A 23,757-nucleotide genomic window follows, 5' to 3' on the forward strand; every position below is an offset into this window, starting at 1 on the left:
TCAGGAAGCATTGGCAACTCTTCCGCTATCAGGCCAATGTCTATCCACTACTGGATGAAGGCCACCACTCCACATCTTCTCCGTCCACACAGAGTGATGCCACAATCCCACTCCTGAACGTGAGCTGTATGTACGTTGAACTTATTTCACACCGTACGTAGCCAAACCGTACTAACCGGGGCTAACCTGATTGCTCATCTCCACGTTGGTCATACTCCCTGCCACGTGTTCTCCTTTGGCTACCATTCCATCGCCTTGAGGCTCAACTCTGGAGCTTTAATTTGTGAATTTCGTCAATCGTTTCCTGGTATTCATTTCCATTTTCTTTTAAAAATAAAACCTTTGTTGTCAATAAATGTTAATTCACTCGAAAAAGTTTCAGTACAAAAAAAACTACTTGACGGTCCGCTGCTTACCGGTGGCGATTCGCAGCGAACGCCGCTTGGGATGAGCGCCCGTGTATTTGTTGTGACCTTGCGCACCAAAAGGCATGCGCAGCACACGTGTGGGGGGGTGGGGGGGCGTCGTTCGGTGCCACGCAGTGCCCCCGAGTCGCCGCTGTGGGCGCCAGCAGCGCTCGCTCGCACCGCGCGCCATCATCCCCGTTTGGGGGTCCGGGATCTACCCCGAGCGCTCGCTCACCTGCGGAGCATTAACCGCCTCCAGACAATTGGAGGATCGTGAGCCGCATCGGAAGTTACCGGGAATTATGCCTGGGGTTTTCCCCGAATTTGTTTGGATCGTATTGCATCCCGCTTTTTACGTTAACTTAAATTAATCGCAAAGCAATCCTCAAAATATTCGCGTACACGATTGTGAAGTGTACGGTGTTACGGTAAAAATAACCACTACAGCGATGTAAAACAGGCATAAAATAAGCATGAGAAACACTATAAAGTTAACTTTTCTCAAATTAATAGTGAAGAGTGCGCTGTACCTTGGTGAATCCGTTTTATATATGTGCATGAGTGACTACTGTACGTGCATGGGAAGAACGTGCATGTGAAATTGAAACAAACACAACTGCTAAGAAAACAAACGGAGAAGAACTAAATTAAGAAACAAAACAATTGATCATCGATTCGAATCTGGGCAACAATCATCGGGACAATTTAATCAAATGACATGCAGAGACTCTGCAGTGGCTGCAGGAATCCCGACTCGGGGCTTGTGAATTGGTTATTTGTATTACACTGCTGGATTGATGAAGCAATGAGATCAGCCCATGTGCAGCAGTGGGTAGAGCATGGAGAAAGATTGTTGGGGGGGGGTCAATACCCATGTGACACACCATTACCCAATCATTAACGTGTGATTGGAATCACCATGGATAGAATTCAAATACAAATCCAGATGGGTTGAACGGCATTGTGGATCGGCTCAGATGTCTGGATACGGAGTGATATACGGCATCGAGTCAAAAATCACCCCAACGCGCTGGTGACCTTTTTAGCTTTGAGCGTGCGCGCGAGTGAGTCCTTATGCTGCCATATGCACTCTGTGCGTTGCAGTATTTCTTTGCATGGCCAACTCCGCTTGGGACGATATTCGTTGGAATGCCCCACAATATAAAATCAAGAGTTTCCTGACATCCTAATTTCTCCGCACGTAAGGTTATGGCCCACGAGTCATCCTCAAACAATGGAGGTGGCTCCCTTAATTAATGTATTTACCAGCTTTTACTTCTTGGCATGAATTATTTTTGGAAATAAAGTTAAAATCATGCATGCATGCATGCATTCAAAACTCTTTGAATCTACCGAAGGAATACTCCCCTCGTGTTCGTATGTTCACGCTGGAGTAAATATCCACGCTGTACCCCTACGCGGTCACGTCAGCCCTCTCTACCCTTTTGAAGGCTCTCAAAAGAGTGTGCACATGCTCTGCCTTCCATGCCTGCCCACCACCACCACCACCAGTGACTCAACGGCAAGGAATTTTTTGTGAAGGAGGCTGCTGCCCACCTTTGCTGCCCTCTCCACGTTGGCCTGCCACCTCTCCGCCTCCTGAAACACAGTGGGGCAGGAGAGTTGAAAAAGAATAAAACAAAACAATTACCCGGCGCGTCACAGACGGCCGCCAGCGCCGATCGAAAAGCAACACTCGAGGCCCCGCACCCGGTGCAGATTGCGTGCACTCTTCCGCACTCTGGCCGCCTGAAAAACCCAACAACCCTCATGAAGCCACGTAAAATTGCCCTCGCCTTTAATGCGCTTTCTTTTTTGCATCAGCATCTGTTACGCGACCGAGTTGACATCCTGCCGTGAGCAAAAACGTGCTCAAGTGACCAATTTGCGATGGCTCTTATGGCCGGGTTCAAAGCACTCTGGGTAAAACACGAAATGACACATGTGGGTGCGCACGCACAAATACCCACAAATATGTAAGGGCCGGACATGGAGGAGGCTGAGGAGGCTCGCTCGAGAGTGGAAGTGGGTGTAAAAAAAACAATCCTGTGCAAAAGCATTATTTTTTATCCGCTAGTGTGAAACTTGAGATAAAGGAGACAAGATTTAAAACACCAGCTGAATATAATTGTGTCAGCTACCGCACATCCCCCCCACCGGAGGCCTCAAACCTAGGGACGCAACGAGTGGTATCGCTAGCGGAGGGAAGCGGATTCGCTCGGATGGAAGGGACATGACGAGTGAGTGTGTGGGAAATAAAAAACAAAAATCCAACCTCTGAACGCAAAAAAAAATCGCTGTAAGAGACACTATCTACAAATCTATACTTAGACTGCAAGGAACGCATCTGATGTCAAGCGCTGTTATTTTGTCTACCAAACCGCCTTTTATTTTTCTCGCGAAACTTTACATGCGTCAACAGGAATGCGTGAGAACCGTTCGTCGTGTTTCTCTTTGACAATACGGGACCCCCGTTGCCTTTCAAACAAAGTTCAGTATCCCATGACGAAAAAAAAACCCGTAAGATTCCTGGCGAAGGCAACTGAGCATAGACGTGTTCTTGGCCGCCGCGGCCGCCACGGCCGCAGAGCCCCGCGCAACGGTGTTGTGGATACGAAGGCTTAGCGGAGAATGCGACAGTGGCGAGGGGCCGGCATTTTCAGCGTTTTTTTTCTCGAGCGCGTAGGAAAAGCACCGCATTGTAGAGCCATCTGCGAAGACGTGTTGTGACAGCTTTAAATAAAAAAAACCTCACGAGCATATCGCAGGCGCTTTCGCCTGCGATATGCTCGGACTTAATTACGGTGGTGAGGGGGGGGGAAGGGAGGAGAATCTCGTAGCGGAGGCTACGTGAAACGGCATCACGAACAAAGTCAAACGAGCGCCAGTAGGTTTAGCTCACGGAATATTAACGATTTAATTGCGAGGCCGATTTCTTGGAAGTGCGAACAGCTTCTTGGTTTTTTACATCATATAGTTGTTGAATATGGCTGTTACTGATTTGACTTCGTTGAAATGTATTAAATAGCACATGTTTATGTATGGGGCCTTGAGGGAAGCAAACACTGTACATCTTTCGGCCTTGCATTACCCACTCATGAGCACCGAGTAAGTCCTCTGCGCAGGATGCGTAACTCTGTTGGTGCAATGCCTTTGACAAGACCTCATCCTTCATTGCTATGCACAACTGCAACCACCGCTGCACGCTACCGGGGGCGGCTCGGCAGCGGTTGCAGGAACGAGTCGTGAGAGTCGGAGAAGAGACGGGCACAGAGTACATCGAGTGAAAAGCGTTTTAATTTATACCGATAATATTGCAGTCAAAAATACCAGAAATTAATCACACGCTTCTGTCAAAAGTTGAGGATTTTTATAACAATGCATCTGAAACTATTTTTCACGAGTGTTTCCTACCTATTTCCTCAAATCTGTAATTATTTTTGTTCAGTATCATTTTCCATCATCACCATTTCCCCCCACCCACTCCCCACCCGTACTTTTTTCGCCCCACCGACAGCACATGCTGTTTACAGCGGGGATTTGTTTGTTGCTCCGCACATGAAAACAAAACCGCATCGGAACTGAAGGTCAACACTGGATACCTACAAAACCAAATTAAAAACAACCATTTGGAGTTGTCAAAACTCAAGCAGTAAATGGAAAAAAATTACAATTACGCGACCATATTGTATGAGTTAAGGAAGGCCCCTTCGACTAGAGCTCCTGGGAGGTCGCACGCTCTGCTCCGCTGTCCCCACCATAATCTGGAACTCCCTCCCTTCAGCCGTCCGTGCTCTTGACCCCTGGCCCGATTAGCACGGTTAGCCATCCACTTAGTAGGTACGCGAAAATCTGTCAAAACTTGACCCCTCCCCCTCTCCCGGTATGCACGTGTACTTTATACACCCCCCCACCCCCCCCCCCCGAATCCTATAGAACGGCCAATATATTTACTCCACGCAGAAACGATCAAGGATGAATAATATGAACGTGGTTGAGCAAACAGATAGTCCACCGCCGGACTATCTAACTCATTTGAAGGCCAATGTAGACACATTATTATCGAGGCTTCACCCCCATTCCCGTTTCCTATGCGTACATTGTCAGTAGACCCCCTATACGCAAGCGTACGCATTTGGGTTAATCCCCCCTCCCCCCTCCATGCGTACATACTAAATGGATGGCCCCATACCGTGCAAAAGTTCAACATATATACAACCTGCATACAAGTATTGGCTCAAGCCCTTCTTCCCTTTCTGCTTTACCTATCACTAACTGACAATTCCTACAAAGTAAAAATTCCCTGTGTCTATACAGCATCTTGAGATGCAGTTGCATTTAGACGACCACATAAATCAACATAGCATTGTGTTAAATGTCCCGTTGTTGTTGTTGTGCATGGGACTTACTACCAATGTGGGGTAGAGTGATTAGTGGCTGTAAAGTTGCTCTTTAAAGGGCAGGGACAGGTGTATTGTTGTATGTCCAAGCTCCGTGTCTTTAACTACATGCCGACATCGTAAATATGTGAACCTGCTGAGGGCACTCACGAATAACCAGGCCAGGGTGCTCACTCCAGGCCAAGTCGGCCTGGCCAGATGCCCTCACTGAGAAGGCAGTGAAACTGTGGCAAATGAAAGACATTGCAGCGCAGTGGCCTTGAGACTTGAGACTGACTGGTTGTCTCCCTAGCAGAGAGTTTGAGCTCACGACGCAGCGTGGGATTGAAGCGTCCGGAGACGGGAGGCAGAGAGCGGCGAGGCAAAAAGAGACAGCGACTGACAGACGCAGGAAAAGAGCAGCTGACTACAATGGATACGGGTCCCTCTTGTGCAAATCAGGTGGAGCGGTAGCGCAGTGGTTAGCGCACTGTGCTCGGTGACCAGAGTTCGATTCCCAGCCACGGACAACATTAATGGCGAGTGACATTTTTTCCCCCGCCCCTCACCAATCCCCCAACTGACCAGCGCGGTGAAGTACGGTCAAGAAACCTTCATGACCAAAACGGCGTGCGGAAGCCTTCATCCAACGGCGGATCCACGGTTATTTAATTATTTATATTCTGCAAATCGTTCTTATTCTCCCCGCGTTGAGTAATCCCCCTTTCACAAAAACCAACTGGCCAATAAAGCCTTAGTGCACCCAACTACTGTACGTGTTTAATTTATCTGCTTCTGATCGGCGCGACATCCCGTGGGGTAGCGTGCGCGTGCGTGCGTGCCGGGCCCACCTGCAGGATGGCCTGCATGTCGTGTTTGATGCGGCCCAGGTCCTGCAGTAGATCCCCCGCCCTCTTCACCGCCGGGCTGCCCTGTTCGTCGCGCCCTCCGCCTGCTCCCGGAGACCTGGGGGGAAATTGACATGGAAAGGAAAACGCGTCACGTTCAAAATCTCGGAGGAGAACACACCCGAGCGTTGGCGGCGCGCGCGTTGCTGTCGGGTGTGAGACCAAGCGGGAGGCCGCCGTGGACCAGCGCAAGCGGCGTCTTCCCAACGGTGCTTAAGGTCCAGCCCAGGAGGCCCCGCGGGGTAATTTCCACACCATTGTTTTTTTAGATGATGCACGATGGCCTCTAGGTGGGCGAATACGTGGCCACTATCAGAGTGTGTGGGAATAAAACAAAAGACCCTTTCGAACACTCGGGTCAGGATGAGGCCCGTCCAAGCCTCATGGGTATATTGTTTTTTTATCACATGCACACAACCATCCCACACATTGTAAAAATATATATTGAGGTCAGTAGATAGAGTGACACTATGTGAAGTTTACATAGCCGTGTCCCATGGCAAATATTAAAAGACACTCAAAACAAATCCTTTCAAAACCAGTCACATGGGCCATAAAAGTGTTGCAGCATAATATTTTGAAAACCCTCCCTTCGATTCGCTGTTTGAACCTGTCTTTTGTTCTGGAAGCTTTTCTTGAAGTCTTTTTTAAGCATTAAATATATGTTAAGCCTCTTTAAAAAAAATTACCAATGGGATAAAAGTACTGTACAGAAAGCTCTGCATATTATATTTCAAGTAGCTTGGAACCTGCCAAGTCAGACGGGCATGCTGTTTCATTCTAATTGTAGCCTGTGGGAACGGGCCAGACAGCCAGCGTAGTGGAATTTGCCACACAGCAGTCTCTCTCATTAAAAGCAAGAGGAGAGAGAGTGGTGGGGGGGGGGAGAAACTGCATGGATTTGTGGCAGCACTTCAAAAGAGTGCTGCGCGTGGAATGCATGAGCCAGCAAGCCCAGTAAGCATTCCAGCCATAACACGAGTGCCTTGTGCTTGCGTGCACATACGTGTGTGCACGTGTTCCGCGGAGGGCCCACGTGCGAGCGTCGAACGGTGGGGGGCACGCTTCCCGCCCGGCCGCACCACGCTGCATGCGAGCGCCCACTCGCCAGGCTCCAAGCGGCGGCGCCGCGCATACGCAATCACGGAGCACAACATCGCCGAACGATCGTCAGATGTCACTCCCGCACGATTAGAACACGTGCGCTCGCATTGACGTGCGCTCCACGCGCATGCAGCTGCATTCGTTTGCATCCGACTGTAGCTCAAAGACGGAACCTTAATTAGCTCCGCGGTCCAGTGGCCAATTTATCCGCGCAAAGGTGTTTTCACGAAAAGGGGCCTCAATATTTTTTGCGCAAGACCCTTTGTACTTTTTCTCTGCCGAGCAGATGAAAATTCACACTTGTACATAATATGCACGTGCGTATCTTTCATCGTGATATTTGTCTTGTGTTTTTGCAGGCCCGGAGCCGTGGAGGCAAACACGCTTAAGAGGGGCTCCTCGAGGTGTGTGGCCAGCGCAAGACGCAGCTGGATTTTTAGATGAAACTGCCCTTGCTGTGTCAGCCGCCGCGTTCGTGCAACAACCCAGGGGTTGAGCTAAACCACTCGACAAAGACAATCAGCCATGGCTAATCGTTTCCTATCGAAGCCATATTGTTTGGCAGGAAAAAATGAGATGTTTATAAGGACAATTAACCAACTCCAGAAAAGCGAACAGTTTACAAAATATTGTTTTGTCTCATCGCTTACGTGCTGCCATGGTGTAATGGTTAGCACACTGACTTGCAATCTAAAAGGTCACCGGTTCGATCTCCCACCGGATGTCAATTTAAAATTCGGGTAAGTTTCTTAAATCCCCTTCACCCTTGTCCACCCAGCAGCATAAATGGGTACACCAGTCAGTCGATTGCCAGGACGTGTGTGCGTGTGGTGGGGTAGAGTGTGGGTATTTCAAATTCTTCTAACATGTCTGTCCAGCATGGAAGAATATGTCAATAAAGGCCATCGAGAGGAGCTCTTCAGCAATGATCTGAGCTGGAAATTTCGGGGTTCCACTCTTCCCTTTCTTTTAACATGGCTCAAGAAAACACTGTCCAAGCACCCATCTCAATGTTGGCATTCATAGGCACCCACATACAAACCTGTAGACTTTAAACACTTTACTGCACACGTCCGTTACAAATGCATACGTTTTAAATAAATTATTTTAAGTAAACGTTGTTTCAGGCGTTTTAGACGACTGCGTGCATTTTGCTGAGGGTGTGAGATGAAGCCCGGCACAATTACAACAGAAATTGTAGCTACTTACAGTCTCAAGTGTAATCGCAAAGATACCCAAGATGGCAGCTGAGCCCAAAGCGAGCAGGCCAAGATTCAAAGTCTGAGTCATTTCGGTTCAAGGCATCACCTGCTGCTTCAAAGCTCCCTTCGTGATCATCGCGATCGGGGTAGAGGTCACTCGGACCCTCACGGTGCAGCGGCCTCCAAGAAAAGCCAAAAGGAAGGAGGATATTTCACTACCCGTCTGGGCACAATAAATCACCAACTCTCACAGACTTCCGCTGAGGATAAAAAAAATAATACAAATCCCCACGGCTACAGCGTGCACAATTCCATTCAATTTCCTTTGTTAGGCTCGACAATTGAAACTGACCGCTCAGCATAACCGATCATAGCGTCGGTGGGTGAGCGCATGTTGATGGTCATGGAACAAGAAGAGGTCACCGAATCTTGTGCCATGCATCGGATTGCTGTTCACATCGGTTCGTGAAGAAAATAACGAAAGTGTCTTCACAGTGATCGCACGCGCGCGACCAAACGCTATGGTTTTTACAAAAGAGATGTTTTTTTGTTTAATTGCCACTCCCGTTTCATGCCATGTGAGGACAATCGCGTTTTCATAGAAGGGAACTGTAATTGTACATTTTCTCAAATATACTCAACCGTTCTCCCTGGAAAACCACAGCGTCTTGCATAACCACATGCAGCATGTGCCAAACACAATGCTGCATGTGGGGGTGTAGCTTCCTTCCGTTGCACCATCATTTTCTCAGATGTCTCCAGGAAATTGCACATACCACTTCTCAGACGGTCACATTTGGGTCCGTGTGAGTGTGTGTGCGGTGCGTTCTTGTGCTTCTTTGAAAAAAAAAATGTTTCTCCACGAACCCCCATCACCCCACCACCTCCAGCGGCCACGTCACCGATCAATGAAAGAGAGCAGCTGGAATGACTCAAAGCGAGGGAACGGACAATCGACCCCACTGCACACGCTCGCCCGTCACGACTTCCACAGCTCGCCCCCACCGCCCTCCCGCCCCCCATTCCTTTTGTGCCGCTGTGCGCGAGCTCCGTTGCCGCCCTCACAGCGCGCGCTCGCACTTCACATTTCTATGCGTTTGCTTCATTTATTGATCGTGACCACAATCTTTGTGCATTAGCTCATGGGTTCAATAAACCCTGGCAGGGTCACCTGGTTATGAGTCACTCCGGGAGGACCGAGCCACCCCATGGTCCCGACTTCGATTGTTGCCGAGACAGAGGCTTCTTCTGTGTTTCTGTTAATTTTTCCCGTCTTGTTACGCAATTATGATATTGGACACAGTCCTTGGATGTAGAAAGAGCCATCTGGGCCGAACAGCTGTTGTCTGAAAGGCTCAAGGAAATAACCGCACATGAGAAAACTTTAAACAGCCATCACAGAAATTGCACAAACGCATTAATAGGGGGGCCTAAGCACACACATGTACAGAATTGCACGACATTCTTTTTGACTCCCACAAATTCACATACGCGCGTCGTGCATAAGCCCACCCACCGACAAGTACACACCCACACATTTCACACTCACGCACCCACAGGCACACACACACACTCCCACTCACACGAACAGGACAGGCACGTTCGCGCTGGCTCACTCCTGTGCGCGTGTGCCGGCACTCGCGGATGCACACTCTGCCACGCACGCAGACACACACACACGGACACGCGATCCCTGCAGTGCATGATGGGTTTGTTATCGGCGAGTGGGAATGTAAAGCAAACATATGTGGCACGCCTGGGAGCAAAAAGTAAGACCACTTATTTCTTTTCCTTCCAGAACACACTGCGCTAACCAATTTAACAAAGATGCTTACATAAGGATTTACAAAATGAGTTCCACTGTCGTAAACATAAACACATGCTGCTCTGCCTAAAGGGACTACACAATAGACAAGAGCCATATAACATGCAAACTGGTGACCCATATTATTGTCTAATGAAATAATATACGTTTTAGCCTTCTCCCTCGCTTGTTGTAAAATGTGATTTATTACAAAGAGCGGCATTGTAAAAATCCGGGTACGCCCGCATCCGAGCATCGCTCGTATCGTCGACAAAACCGAGCGACGGCATTTACACGCAAATCACGTCCGCGCGCAAATGCTAAATGACGAAGGTTTTGCTTTGGGGGTTGCTCCACGGCAAACGCACGCGAGATCGATCGCGTCGCACCAGGCTGGCTGGCGGGCGGGTGAGCGGGCGGGCAAGCGGGCGAGCGGACGGACGAGCGGCTTCTATTGCAACAGCTGCAACAGGATCCTCTTTTTACACTGCCCGTGCCGGCGCCATGGCCAGCCGACACCCGTTATCTCCCCCCCCCCTTCACTCCTCCTGGTGGACAGCGGCCGCGTGGATTTCAAATTAAATGCCCTCCTCCTCGCGTTCGCCGCGGGGGCAGGCGGTCACGGCAGCAGCGGCATGGGCACTCAGTCCAGACGCGCCTCGCACCAGAAGGCACCAGCTGGATGCAGCAGGAATCCGGCATGCGTGGTGGGGTGACAGAGCCAGCAAAGGGGAGGCTGTGTAATGAAATTTCACTCCGTTTCAGAGAAACTGCCAATACTTGGCAGTCGCCCTGTAATCGAGCCATCTAACAAGAACGAAATCTGCATGGGATGGCTTTCTTTTTTGTTTCGCTTCTTTCTCCGTTTCCTCTCGAAATGTTCCCTTAAATGTGCTCGCACTCTTGCCACACTGCAGGAAATCTCTTCTGCGCTCGTAATATCTATCTTCCCAGACAGGAAGCCAACTTGGAAAGCCAAAAGGCATTTTTAGTAATCCCTCCAATAATATGTTCTGGTTATAACTTTAGAATACTTTTTTTGTTTAAACATGTGCGCGTGTCTGCACATCGCCGAGCGTGGCGTTGCGTTGTCTGCACAGTGCACACGCCCATTGATGAGCACTGGGGAGCATTTTACACAAAACCAGAAATCAACCATAAAAGCTGCTTGAAAACAGTCGATGAACCTTCTTAAATGTTAACAAGTTATTTAACACAGTTAAATATGGTCAAAAAATATAATTAGTTAATCGACTCCACTGCAGCCACGACATATAGGTTACGTATGGACACCGGGAAACAAGGGACAGAGGTGGTAAGTCGCCTTTCATGTCCAGGGCTACAGCCCCTTTATTTTCAACTAAAAATGACCAAAAAACGAGACCAGCTACATTTCTGACATTTTCGTTTTCTTGTTTTCTTTCTGTGCTTTGCCCAAGGAGAAACAAAACCCCACCCCCTCCCCTTACAAAGAGTGACAAAAAACAAGACAAAATAAAAACACACTTATTACAAAAATACACAGAAGCGATTCTACATATATTTTTTCCCCCCCGATATAATAGGGCACAAAAAGTCACCCAGGCAGGAAGCGTAACACTGTCGTTTTCAGCGCTCAGCTTCAGCGTGGGGAGGGAGGGGGGACGGGGTGACGGAGCCCTGCCGGGGAACCTGCCGGGCCTCCAAAGCCGTCGCTTCACATTAGGCCCTCCGCTCGCAAGCCCTCGTGCGCGCTCCCTTTCAGCGGCGTTTTCTCACCGTCACCTGCTCTAGCATTGCACATTCGCCCCAACCAAGCGCGCGCAGACCTTTGTCAATTCACTGCCAGATGAAGGTCTCCCTACGCTGTGTCAATCATGCCCAGGCATTGAACTTAGGCCACAGGGGTTAATAGCGCGGTGTGCTAACCAACGCGCCACCGCTTCTCTACCCAAACAAAAGTTGAGTAATTCACAGCCTGCAAATCGCTAGCCGATCTTCTCATCAATGGATTACTTTTCACAAGAATGCTAGTCAAGTGGGCGAGAGCTGCATTTGTCCGACGGCAAGAGGACAGACATTTGGTTCAGATTGCGTGGCACTGTGGAAGGCTGCGAAAGATCTGCAATCAATTTGCTTCTAAATGATCACGCACCTCTCTCCATCGGCACAAGGAGGTCAAGATACCCTGCCGAGTTGTGGCGGCATGGACGGTTGAGCTGCCAGTACGAAAGTAAAGCCTTGCCCTTTTAGAGCCTCACTTGCCCAGTCCAGTACATCACTGTGTAACAAAAAATATGTTTTTGTTCCTGGGTATTAAGTGTTATTTTTTAATTGCTCATGCCTCAAAAGTATAGCAAATGGATATTATTCCCCACAAACTTTGCTTTTGTGACCAAGACATTGATATTTAGGAATTTACCTATTTTCAATGAGAAAACATGGTGTGCATTTGTGTCATTCCTTCACATAATGTCCTGGTCACAAAAGCAAAGTTTGTGGGGAATAATAGCCATTTTCTATACTTTTGAGGCATACGCAATTAGAAAATAACACTTACTACCCACGAACAAAAATCGTGTTACATAGTGAATTTATCAATCCAGGAGGGTGCAACTTCTTCCGAGAATGTGATTTATTCTGACAACGCGTCAACCAATCTCACGTGCGAAGGCTACGGTACCATGCAATACATGCTGCCTTCCAGCGAGCAGGTGCAAGGCCGATGAGTCCGAACGGCGCGCCCACGGGAGGAGTGGACACCTTCAGCGAAGAGCCTCTCGGCAAATGGCCCAGTTAAACTAAAAAAACAATTTACCAGGTAAGGCCCACTGAGCAGACAAAGCTCTTTTTCAGAAGCAACCTAGCCACAAATGACAGCTCAACGAAGTGGCTTGTCACGTGGAAATGTATAGCAGGCGAATGCTCTAAACGCAGTTGCTTCTAAATGTGGAGAGAAAAAACCGGAGGAACCCGATTCCGAACTCCGCGACCACCTGTATACCAGGCGAGGTAGTTAACATCTCGCCACCGTAGCACTCCAGCTGAGACGACCCTGGACTGAAGTTTCGGGTAAATACCAGCACTTGTGCCGCATGCGCATGCTCTACAATGCTGCCTTCCGGTGAACTGCGCACGTGTTATTATTATTAACCTGTTTTTATAGAACTGACGGCTGAACAAATACACGCGTAAATAAATAAAATAATTAATCAAAGATATGCGCTATTAAAACAAATATTAAACGCTTGCAGATTTAATAGGGGTTTGGAATTTCGTGCATTCATTAGAACCCTTTAAATATCCACAAATACTTTATCCTTCTCTGAGGGCATTGTTCATGCCTCTGTTTATTTCATGTTTTACTTAGTAAACCCAAGCAGTCTGTTTTCCATCCCGTTTGGATAGCCACCAAACATTTGGTCCATGTATCTCAATAAAAAAAATATATACTTTTGACCCAGTTTTCATTTGGCTCAATTTCACAACTTTTTTGGCCAAGAGCCTCGGAAAACCACATCTTAACATTTTTCCATGGGTTTGAAAACATATTTCACCAGCACTGAAGACAAACAGAAACAGCTGGAGACTCAGAAAAACTTCTCGTGTGGCACACACACACAGCTGAGAACAGGCCCCAGTCAAGAGGCTGTTGCACCGAACACCAGACACCAGACAAGGGTTCTTGGCACAGCTGTAGTGTCAACAGCGTGTCCTCTGTCGTCGCTGAATGAGCCGTGCCAGGTTTCACCCAGTCCTACGTCCTGGCCGACCTAGGCTTGGTCGACCGTGGCCGAAGTTAAATCAATGGAAAACATTCACGAGCCACACAAAAAGGTCACGCCTGCTGGCAATTTCATAGGACATATGCCCTGGGTTAATCGATGTCCTTTATGTACTCACACTTCACAGCAATAAGGACATGGATGGCCCGGTCACACCTCGCCTTTCTGATTGTAGTTAACATTTCAAATTTGGGACTTTGGTTACATGGTAAAAGAATGGCTTACTCTTACACTTGATAATGGTAGATCAATCAACCACATGCATCTGCGTGCTGATTACGTCCAGTTCACGAGCGAGCAGAAAATACTTGCTGAATGATGTCTGTTGGAAGGTACCTACAGTGGTCAGCACGTTGCCCTACGAACCCAGCGACCCAAGTTAGATTCTCCCTCACGGCCAATACCAGTGACGATTATCTGAGCCGGTTCTGGGCTTCCCCGAGGTCGACTCAGCCTAAAAAGAGTCCCTGGTGGGGTGTGTAAACATCGCCATTGGTGAAACAAAGGTGGTCGGGCGTGGTGGTGGCCACTCATCCCTTCGTGTGCCGTGCCAGCCTTTACAGGTGCTCGCTAACAGCACTTGCCCAAACAGTCTGTTAAAGGCTATACGGGGGATCTTTGGCTTTGTTCGACAGAGCCGGCATTGCACTCTTTACAACTTCAGCAGGACAAATGAGACCACCGACTGAAGACAACAGTACACGTTCACCGCTTAAAACATCTTCACTGGTCGTTCTCAGTTGTATATCAACTTAAAAAAAAATGCATCCCAGATCGGGGTGTGTCCATTCCCCCGGTCCGATCCGCGCATGACTTCACAGCCAATGTTTGATGTCTGCGACACGCCACGATTTGGCTCTTGATGAGATAAGAATGGAGATACCTAACCCTATCGCAGCCCCAAGCTGTGCACAAAGAGACTGTCTTTCCCATTTAATTTCCTTCTGTTTGAAATGCGAGCGGTGGGGAATTTTTGTTTTATTTTAATTAGCAATTTTTTCTTTCTTTTTTATTATTTCAAGACTGACAATATGAATGTGTGGCTTTTTTTTTACCTTACAAAGGGGAAGGAAAAAAAACATCCCAATTACCGTACCACATGTTAAATAAACAAAACGGGAAAACATCACAAAGTGATCATGAGAAACGGTCGTGTCTTCAACGGCACACCGCCGCCGCACGACGCCAGAGACAAGGCACTCGTCACACCCACACGCCCGACGTGCCAGCTCCCTCTCAGAAATCCTCGGTGGGAAAAAAAGCGTCGCGTTCTCCCTTTGAGGAGCAAGCCAGCGAAAAATTGGCAAACACCACTCAACGGCTTTCCGCCGCCCGAAATTATTGAGGAGAAACCAGGCCGCCGAGTGAACCGCGAGAATTTAAAGTGCCGTTCTTGACACTGCCCTCTTCCCCGACACCACTATTGCTCGCCTCCTCTCCCCGTCGATACCCCCCCCCCCACACGACCCACCCTTTCTTCTCACCGGCGATTACTACACCACATCACCCCCCACACCATCACCGCCCACACACCCTCCCCACCACCTCTTTGGAGCTGCCGCTACCTCCCCCCTCATTCCATCCCCTTCTGCTTTAATCAGCTCGGCTCGAGTAAGGCTGCTGCTCACCAATAAGGAGTGATGGGCTCCAAATGGCACGATCGACTCTGGCGGGCGGGCCTGGCCCCCCACGAAACCCAGAGATGAAACCCAGCAATGGGGAACAGGGGAGGGACCCGCGTATATCCCGCATGTGTCATGCGGCAGCATCGCTTGGGACCGCAGGTGACGTGAGTGCAGCCTGACGAGTCGTGTCTGAGAGTGCCGGACCGCTGCCGGCTTTTTGTGAACAGAAGATGGGGTGGATCTATGTAGCCTCGCGTGTGCCTTGCGTGTGCGTGCATCATCCCATCATTGCGAATGCGTGAGTGCATTTTACCTCGAGGAGTGTCTGATTTTGTGCGGCTGAGATTTTAAGAAAACCCCATTGTTGTTCAGGTGGCTGAACATAATTCGTACGAGGCAGACTCCACACCATTTCAACACAATCAGAACGAGCGCCGTCGTCCTTGCAAAAGCTGCACGGTGACTTGACTTACGGTACTGGCAAATCCCAGGACCTTTACGGTCGTGGGGGCATCGTTTCTGAGGCACTAATTGCTATCTTCTTCTTCGTCTGATCCTTAGCAGCCTGGAGAAGCTGCGCATGTGGTTTTACCAGTCCATGTGGAAATGTTTCTGAGCCAGGTTGTGTATGGGAATCCTCTCTTCCTTTTCCCTTGCAGAATGGTGTTTGCGAGGCCTGCTGCTCTGTTCACAGCCAAACCACTCCAGCTTACATCTACTGCTGCTAAAAGAGGCTCGTGGGATCTAATTATAGGAGCTAACCGTTCTCTAAGAGAGTTGTTAGTCTTACGAGCCGCGTACGGTGACTTTACTTGTTATTAACAAATCTACCTTCTCAGCATGAGATCATCAAGCGCTCACGAAGGCAGGCAGGCAGGCACGTGGGGCCTTCTGCCGATGACCTCACCTTTCATTTAAAAAGCACTTTAACGATAGGATCGCGCCGGCCATCAACAAATCACATTTCCCGGAAAGCGGTATTCCTTCAGCATAGATTTTGAAATGTGCCCTGTGGTTAGTGACCCATTACTACCCATCTTAAATGGACAAAATAAATAAAGGACCTCCATAAAATATGAATCTGAGGAAGACAAACGCGATTCAATCGATATTTCAACCAATGACAAAGCCCTCAACGAAACTCCGAAAATTCCACCACGGCAACAACGCCTTGATCGACGCTTGTTCGTTATTATTTATTTATTTTCAACTTAACATCCACGCCTTTCACATTTTTTTTCTAGCAACTATTAAAAAAAGTGCTGACGTGGCAGCCTGGGGGGGTGGAGGGGATGAGTGGGTGAGTGGGGGTGGCGAACACGGCTGGCCAGGTACACGGGACGAGCTGACGACGGAAGAGCGGAACGTCACAGGCGGTCGGGGACTTGTCCGAGACGCAGACCCCAGCCCACACGCCCGCACGCCCTCCCCCCCGGCGTCGACACCAGCAGCCCCGCGGCTGCGCCTACGTCGCTCGACGCCGTTGCGGGCACGACGGCGCAGCTGGGCTCGGTCTCGTCACCCCCCCCCCTCCCGGCAACGTTCGCGGAGGTCACCACCATCAACAGCTGACAGAGAGGACGGCTATGGTAACTGTCTCGAGGCATAAACACACAAATGGGACTGAAGCCAACCATTTCACGCCGATTACGGAAACAAACACATCAATCCTCGACTGTCATCCTTAACGGAGGATGGAACACAAACACAAATTCCGCGTGTCTTGTCAGCGCAGAGCCAGGCTGCGTGTTCCGAGCTGTCCCGAGTTTTAAGGTGCGTTGATGAGATAAAAACTCGAAAGTTACGTTGAAGAAGACCGTTTGTGGCACGCCGCTCTTGTCATCGTGATGTTACAACGCGTGTTTTTTAGACAGAGTTGACGCTGTGATGTCACTCTAAATGTTTATCCAGTCATTAAACAAACTTCAAACTAATTTAGGCCCACCAAGGGACACAGCCCTCGTCTGTATAAACTGCATAACAGAATCTGTATTTGTTATTTTTCATATTTCTGGGAAACAATTTAATGAATCTCCGTAAATATTGTGATTGTGAAACAACCAATGACGTCCCAAACATATGGGATGTACGTTGTCCACCTGGACCATAAAACAGGCGCGCACACACACGCGCGCACACACACACGCACGAACACACACGCGCTCACATGCGCGCACACACACACACGGAAGCGCACACACACACACGGGCGCGCATACACACACACACGCGGGTACACACACGCGCTCACATGCGCACACACACACACGCGCACACACACACGTGCGCACACACACACGCGCGCGCACACACGCGCTCACACACGCGTGCACACACGTGCGCACACACACACACACGCGCACACACACGCGCGCGCACACACACACACGCGCACACACACAAGCGCGCACACACACAAGCGCGCACACACACGCACACACACACAAGCGCACACACACACACACGCGCACACACACACGCGCGCACACACGTGCGCACACACACACACACGCGCACACACACGCGCGCGCACACACACACACGCGCACACACACAAGCGCGCACACACACGCACACACACACAAGCGCACACACACATGCACACACACACGCGCACACACACAAGCGCGCACACACACGCGCACACACACACAAGCGCACACACGCACACACACACACGGCCGGCGTTGCTTTCCCGAGAGCTAACGAACACGCGGAATGAATATCGTCGAGACACACGCGCGGTGCAGTGGCATGCCCGCTAAATAGCTCAAGGCCGAATGCACGTTGACCTTAAATTGTGTATTTCTGCAGGCTAATAACACGCGTGTGTGTATACGCGCATCTCTGATGCGGGCCGCTGCAGTTCGCAGCCGACTTGGGCCGGTAATTGCTCCTGGACGTTGATTAATACGAATAGGTCTTTGTTGGCAAGAGCACTCTCTTTACTCGATCATTTGAGCCAAACCACTCATCGAAAGGGTGAATTCGCTGATTTCCTCCCCACCGGCAACGCTTTTCCAGGCACCTCAACTGTGAGTTTAAATAGACCCCCCCCCCCAGCTCTGTGTTGGTACAGTCCCGGCACTAATTCCTCAAGACAAATATCCCATCGTTTCCTTTCCTTTAATTTCCAAGACCCTCCCAACCAACAATGCATCTAATTATCTCCATCTACATCCATCGGTGGCGCATTGACATTCCAGCCGAGACACCAACTCGAAAAATAAAAATAATAATAACAATAATACAAGTGGGGAGGCATTCCTATGATTACTGCAGTCATTTCCCAACTATAAACAGCTCGTTTCAGAGTCGACGGAGAGCTTAGCCAAGAGCGCTCAAGCACATCCACAAGCGGCTGCGTGTTTTCTCAGACGTTTCCTCCTTCCCAGATCTGGTTCCCACTTAATAATTAATGCTAACGTCTTCCTCTGGTCATCCCCCCCCGCTCTCCACCCTGACGGCTCCTCACCAATGATTAATGCCAGTTTTCAAGGGATTCGCCTGTTTATCCGAGTCACATTCTCTCACGAAGCCATCTAGCCGAAAGGGAAAAAAAAACACCCGGCTCCAACCCCACCGGCCAAAACGTCAACATCCCACACCGCCCACCCTCCCCTCGGTGCCCTCCCCGCTCGTCCAAACATCCGCCCCGTCAGGACGGGCTAATGGCGCACATTTTTAAATGCATCATTTACGAGTCTCTCTCTCCCCCCGTCCCCCGCCTGGGCAGATCGGGCTGATGTCACCACTTTCCCCGGGCCCCGTCACCGTCATCGCCACCGCACGCTCTGAGACAGACAAACAGCGCGAGTCGCGCTTTAAACTTTCATTGCCAAGGCGCCGCCATATAAGCGTCCGCGTCGGCGAGGGGTTATCAGCGAGCGGAAAGCGTGAACCCGCCCGCTCCACCAGCGTCCGAGTTTATATTTTTTACTTCTCATTTTTCTCCGTCGCTTTTTTTTTGCTGTTGTGACAGAAATCCCCGTGCTATCGGGTCCACGAAGACAAAAAAAGGCCACACACGCTGCTCCGCGGGAGAGGTTTAAACGGCAGAACGCGACGCGACATACTGAGATATCAGCATTTGAACACCGTATTTCATTTTCTACACTGCTCATCATCAATACGTCTAAATGGTGTCGTAATGAGTTTATGTTTCACAATTTAGCGAGAGTTCAGCATTATGTTGTACAGTTTCATTGAACAGTACGGGAAATATGTACAGGTTCGTACTTTTTAATTAAAGCGCCGGAAAACTAAATGTAAAAGGTAAAAAAATGCGGCAAGAAAATGTTTGTAATTTTTTTTTCTCAAAAAATAATAACCGAATACAAGCACGAACGCAGGCGTCGTAATGTCTCCACGGTGGCGAGTGTAAAATATTTACCGTGAACCCCGGCTCGGCACGGTGATAAAAGTGCACAGTTGCGGCAGATGTTTGCGATAAGCAGTCTCCAGGTCATAAATGTTCACGACACGAGGCGTTATGAGAACGAGCTGGAAAGCACGAGTTCTATATAATTTGGTGAAAATCAACTCGCAAGATGACGAACGTTTGCTGTGTGCCCGTGGGACGTGTACAGATGAACATTCGAGTGAGCCACAGCTCTTGATGTTAAAGTACTGCACGAGTGGACCGCGTACAACGTGGCATCATCAAGCAACTGTGTGTGCAACTGGTTGTGTTGATGAGGCCCATTCATTCTTGCCAGTTAGGCAAACATTCCTATTTGAATCTCACAGGCAGCCAGCTGTGTTCTGGCACGGAATCTTAGCACACGATGACCTGCTGGTGCAAGGCGAGCACACGTAATGGGAGATTGAACAATACCTCATGCACCCGGCGCAAATGTGGATATTGCAGCAAAAAAACAACCGTGTGACCTTCGGCCTTCATTCCAGGGCAAACATGAGTATGTCTCTGTACTTTCCATATTGGTTTTAAGACATCCCACCTATAACTGACCTCATGAATAGGCTTCTAAAATAACCAAAAGATCTCCTTAATTGAGAGTCGAAGAATACTCTATCAGAGAAATGAGTAAATACTCTAATGTAACTCTACAAATGGGCATTGTTCCAATAGACTTACTACAGAATTGTACAGCACGCCCAATTTAACTTTGGCTCGACAGTGCAATGCAAGATAAAACGGCTCATGTTCACAACCACAGTGACCGGCCAGAACGTACGCATTGGCTTTAAAACGTATAAACATCATTCACCGCCGCAGGACCTTCAGTCAGAATGTCCACGTGTGGCTTTTTAATTTAATTCACCCATATCTTCTTCGTCCTCGGTGCGTTTTTAAAATGCAATCAATCTACCCATGGAAAAACGTGTCTGCTTGTGACTGTAAGTTCAACGACTCATCATTGATCTGTGGCTGGCGATGGGCTCGGGCGCTGGGACGGGCTGCTCGGGTCTCTCTGGGGTTCGTCAGCTGTGGGAGGTTTTTGCTAAGTGGACAGCCACCATATGCCCCCTCCGTCATTTAGTCCCCAGTGACAAATTGGTTGGAGATTTGAGACCCGGCCCAAACGAGGTGAAGCTGCAATGCACCTCGCCCAGGGATGCGCGACTGTTAGCGAACTAAATGGAAGCTGTAACCTTGCAGGGTTAAATGTCATAAATTGGACCGCTTGCGGTGGCACTGATTTGAAAAGAAGTATGGGCAAGTGAATACATTTTGTCAGCCACAATAAGGGAAAGGTTTTAGCGTTATATTTGTCTACTCAACATCAACTGCATTGTAATATTTAGTTTGTGGCAATTTTTTTTATCTTGACTAAATGGGTGTCTTCTGCAAATTACAGATGATCTTAAGTGTTGTTGATAAAGTGTTGACAACCATAATACAGGTAGTTTATTTTGGGTTAGATCGGGTAAATATAACCTGTATTGTGGATGATATTGGTCGCGAAAGCCTACGTGTTAAACCAACGTGTTGACAAGTTACTGAGGCGAATACAACTCAAAAAGACGCAGTGGGTTGTGCGAGGGGGAGCAGCAAACTCGTGCTCTGCGCTCGCGCTCTTTGGCGAGCGAGCTCTGCAAGCGGCTCTCTGGTGAAGGTGTGGGTTAGGGTTAGGGTAACATGCCGACGTTTTCTGACAGAAGCTCCCCTGTGGCAGCGAGGCAGGCGCACGCACCGCCAACTGCAAGAAGGCCCACAAGGCCACGGTTTCAGCCTATTTTGAGAAAGCCTCTACAGTCACGAGAATAACCTTTTATTTGTTGTTCACGCTGCCCGGATTGGTTTTCCCTGCGCACGGCACTGCTGGAAGGTTCTAATTAATGCATGGTCTTACACGTTGATTAAACACGTTCTTCATTAGGCGCAATGGCATGATGCTTTTCATTAAGTTTAGTTGTACAAAAGCACTCCAATTTGCTTGCATCTGTCTCTTTCTTTATTTTATTATTTGGATCTCGTCTGCTTTCAATAATTTCCGTAGCCGTACACATTCTGCAGTGATTTCCAGTTGTATCCCTCCAAAAGATATCTCCACTTGTGTAGCCAACTTATTATAAGTGACTTTTGTTTTACTCCGAGTTAACTTGACCTCAACTTTATAGACTTCGCAATTAAAATCGACATTGGCCCAGTTTCCTGTAGTCATTTTTCGTTGTGGGTTTTCATGCAAGTTTTAGAGCGTTAACATTACATCCTTTTATAAAAAGCTAATTTCAGAGTCAACGGAGAACCTTTAGTTAATATTGTTTTAATCTTCTATGATCGCTGTGAAAATCTTTGGTGAGTGTACTTCTCATTGTCCAACTCCCCTTCACGTCTTTGTTACTTTCTTCAGCTCATGAAAATGTAGTTATCGCATGTTTCGTGAATATTGCTACTTCGATTTAAATAAAGTTGAAGTTCATTAAATTTTTTACACAGATTCTCCTGTTTATCCAGTTGCCCGGCTATTTTAAATGAGATATCCGTGTTTCGTGAGCGCAGCAGCAGCAGCAACAACATAAAAAAGGCAAAACCATGAATATTGCAGAGAACGAGTACAGCCTCCTGAAGGCATATAGCACTACGAACACACGGGGTATTTGACGTCTGTAAACGAAACACACGTGAATAAAAAAAAACACAGTGCACATACATTGACAGCAGAAAGACGTTAGGTACACGTGCAAGTGAGCTGTATATCTTTTTAATTTCACAGTGACAATCACACGCTGATCGAAAGAGACGGTGCACACAACGCGGAACCAAGAGGGGCCAGACAAAGATTAGGCCACACAAACTGCAGTCTGGATATAGGCCCTGGCTTGTGAGAACCCCATACGATCACACGGAAACAAATATCATTTTAATGGCCACCGATAACAAACGCAAGTGAGAGACATTATATTGTAGTAATAGGTTTTAACCCTTTCAACTGGTACAAAAACTGACACCTTAATACAAGGGATCATGTTTGCAATAACCACAACACAAGCAGTCAAAATGCAAACAGAAAGAAACAACTCTGATGATATGCACTGTCCTTGAAGTTGATTGGTCCACACCCGAGACAGCTTTTCTTAGAGCCTAGTCTCCATTGGTGATAGACCAGATGACGCCAAAAGAAGTACAACTCAAAAACAGTGCACTATCAGAGTATTGAGAGCTCGGGGTAAGCATTTATAGTAGACATTATATTGACGACGACGAAGAAAAGTAGGTCGGCTTAGCCCACTGCTAGAAGGGGTGACGGTTGGTGGTCAAAACTGACAACAGAGCGGCAGCCAAAGAAGAGAAAATGTACCTCTGCCGCAGAGATGAGGTGACGAGATCGGCTGAGTGTGCAGGAGCTACGTGGACTGTTGCGTCGCGGCACCACGACGGATGGCGACTGCTCGGAGGAAGCCTTCATCCAGCAGTGGATAAATAACTGATGTTGATCGACAGTTGTCTTCGTGTTCAATGAGAGGCAGCTGTGTTTGCACTTGGTAAATGAGCTATTACATTTACATGTTTGCTAAATAAAATAAAAAATACTTTAAAGAAGCTATTCATTTTATTAGGGTACCTCCAATACTCTCAGTACTTTGCCGAAACGTCAAACAACACACACACACCGCATACCAACAGCTAGCCTGGATGCATTTGTTGAACGAATAATATCAACACAAATCTGATCGCCCAACAAACAGCAGGGCTTTGTCACTCGCAGGATTATTCACATGGGTAGCATGCCTCGATCCTTCCTAGAAACAGCGCGGATGATATCCAAAACGATCATCGTTTTGCTCCATCACCTTCAACGCGAAGAAAGCTTCTCAATGTGCCTCAATTGCTGGTCACGGAAGTTCTGGTCAACGAACCCACACCTCTCATTGTGAGCAATAGACGTTGTCTCCTGGAGCCGTTATTATTGCCTCCCACTTTTGTTGTTGTTGTTGAGTAAGCACGCAGAAAGGGGTTTTCTCCATTTTGTACATTAAGTAAAAGATAACAAAAGTATTTTACGCATATGGTCACAATGATGCCTCATTCATTCCTCCATTGAGAAATGGAGACAAAACTGACTTTGATAAATTGCAAATGAACATAAACAACACAC

At 48.4% G+C, this 23,757-nt stretch overlaps 1 protein-coding gene across 3 annotated transcripts in view; it reads right to left on the reverse strand.

Moving 5' to 3' along the window:
- Positions 1 to 23,757, reverse strand: part of KIAA0586 (KIAA0586 ortholog) — a 187,257-nt gene that overhangs the window by 57,132 nt on the left and 106,368 nt on the right. For 2 of the 3 annotated variants that reach the window (XM_078596548.1, XM_078596547.1), the window contains exons 11-12: positions 5,638 to 5,752; positions 1,965 to 2,006 (exon numbers count right to left, since the gene is read on the reverse strand). In XM_078596548.1, the coding sequence (XP_078452674.1) occupies positions 1,965 to 2,006; positions 5,638 to 5,752 (157 nt within the window). The remainder of the gene's footprint in view (positions 1 to 1,964; positions 2,007 to 5,637; positions 5,753 to 23,757) is intronic. The other variant, XM_078596549.1, reaches the window with a different exon arrangement.

This window comes from Lampetra planeri, chromosome 7, assembly GCF_965212315.1.
Source record: "Lampetra planeri chromosome 7, kcLamPlan1.2.h2, whole genome shotgun sequence".
Classification (NCBI taxonomy): domain Eukaryota; kingdom Metazoa; phylum Chordata; class Hyperoartia; order Petromyzontiformes; family Petromyzontidae; genus Lampetra; species Lampetra planeri.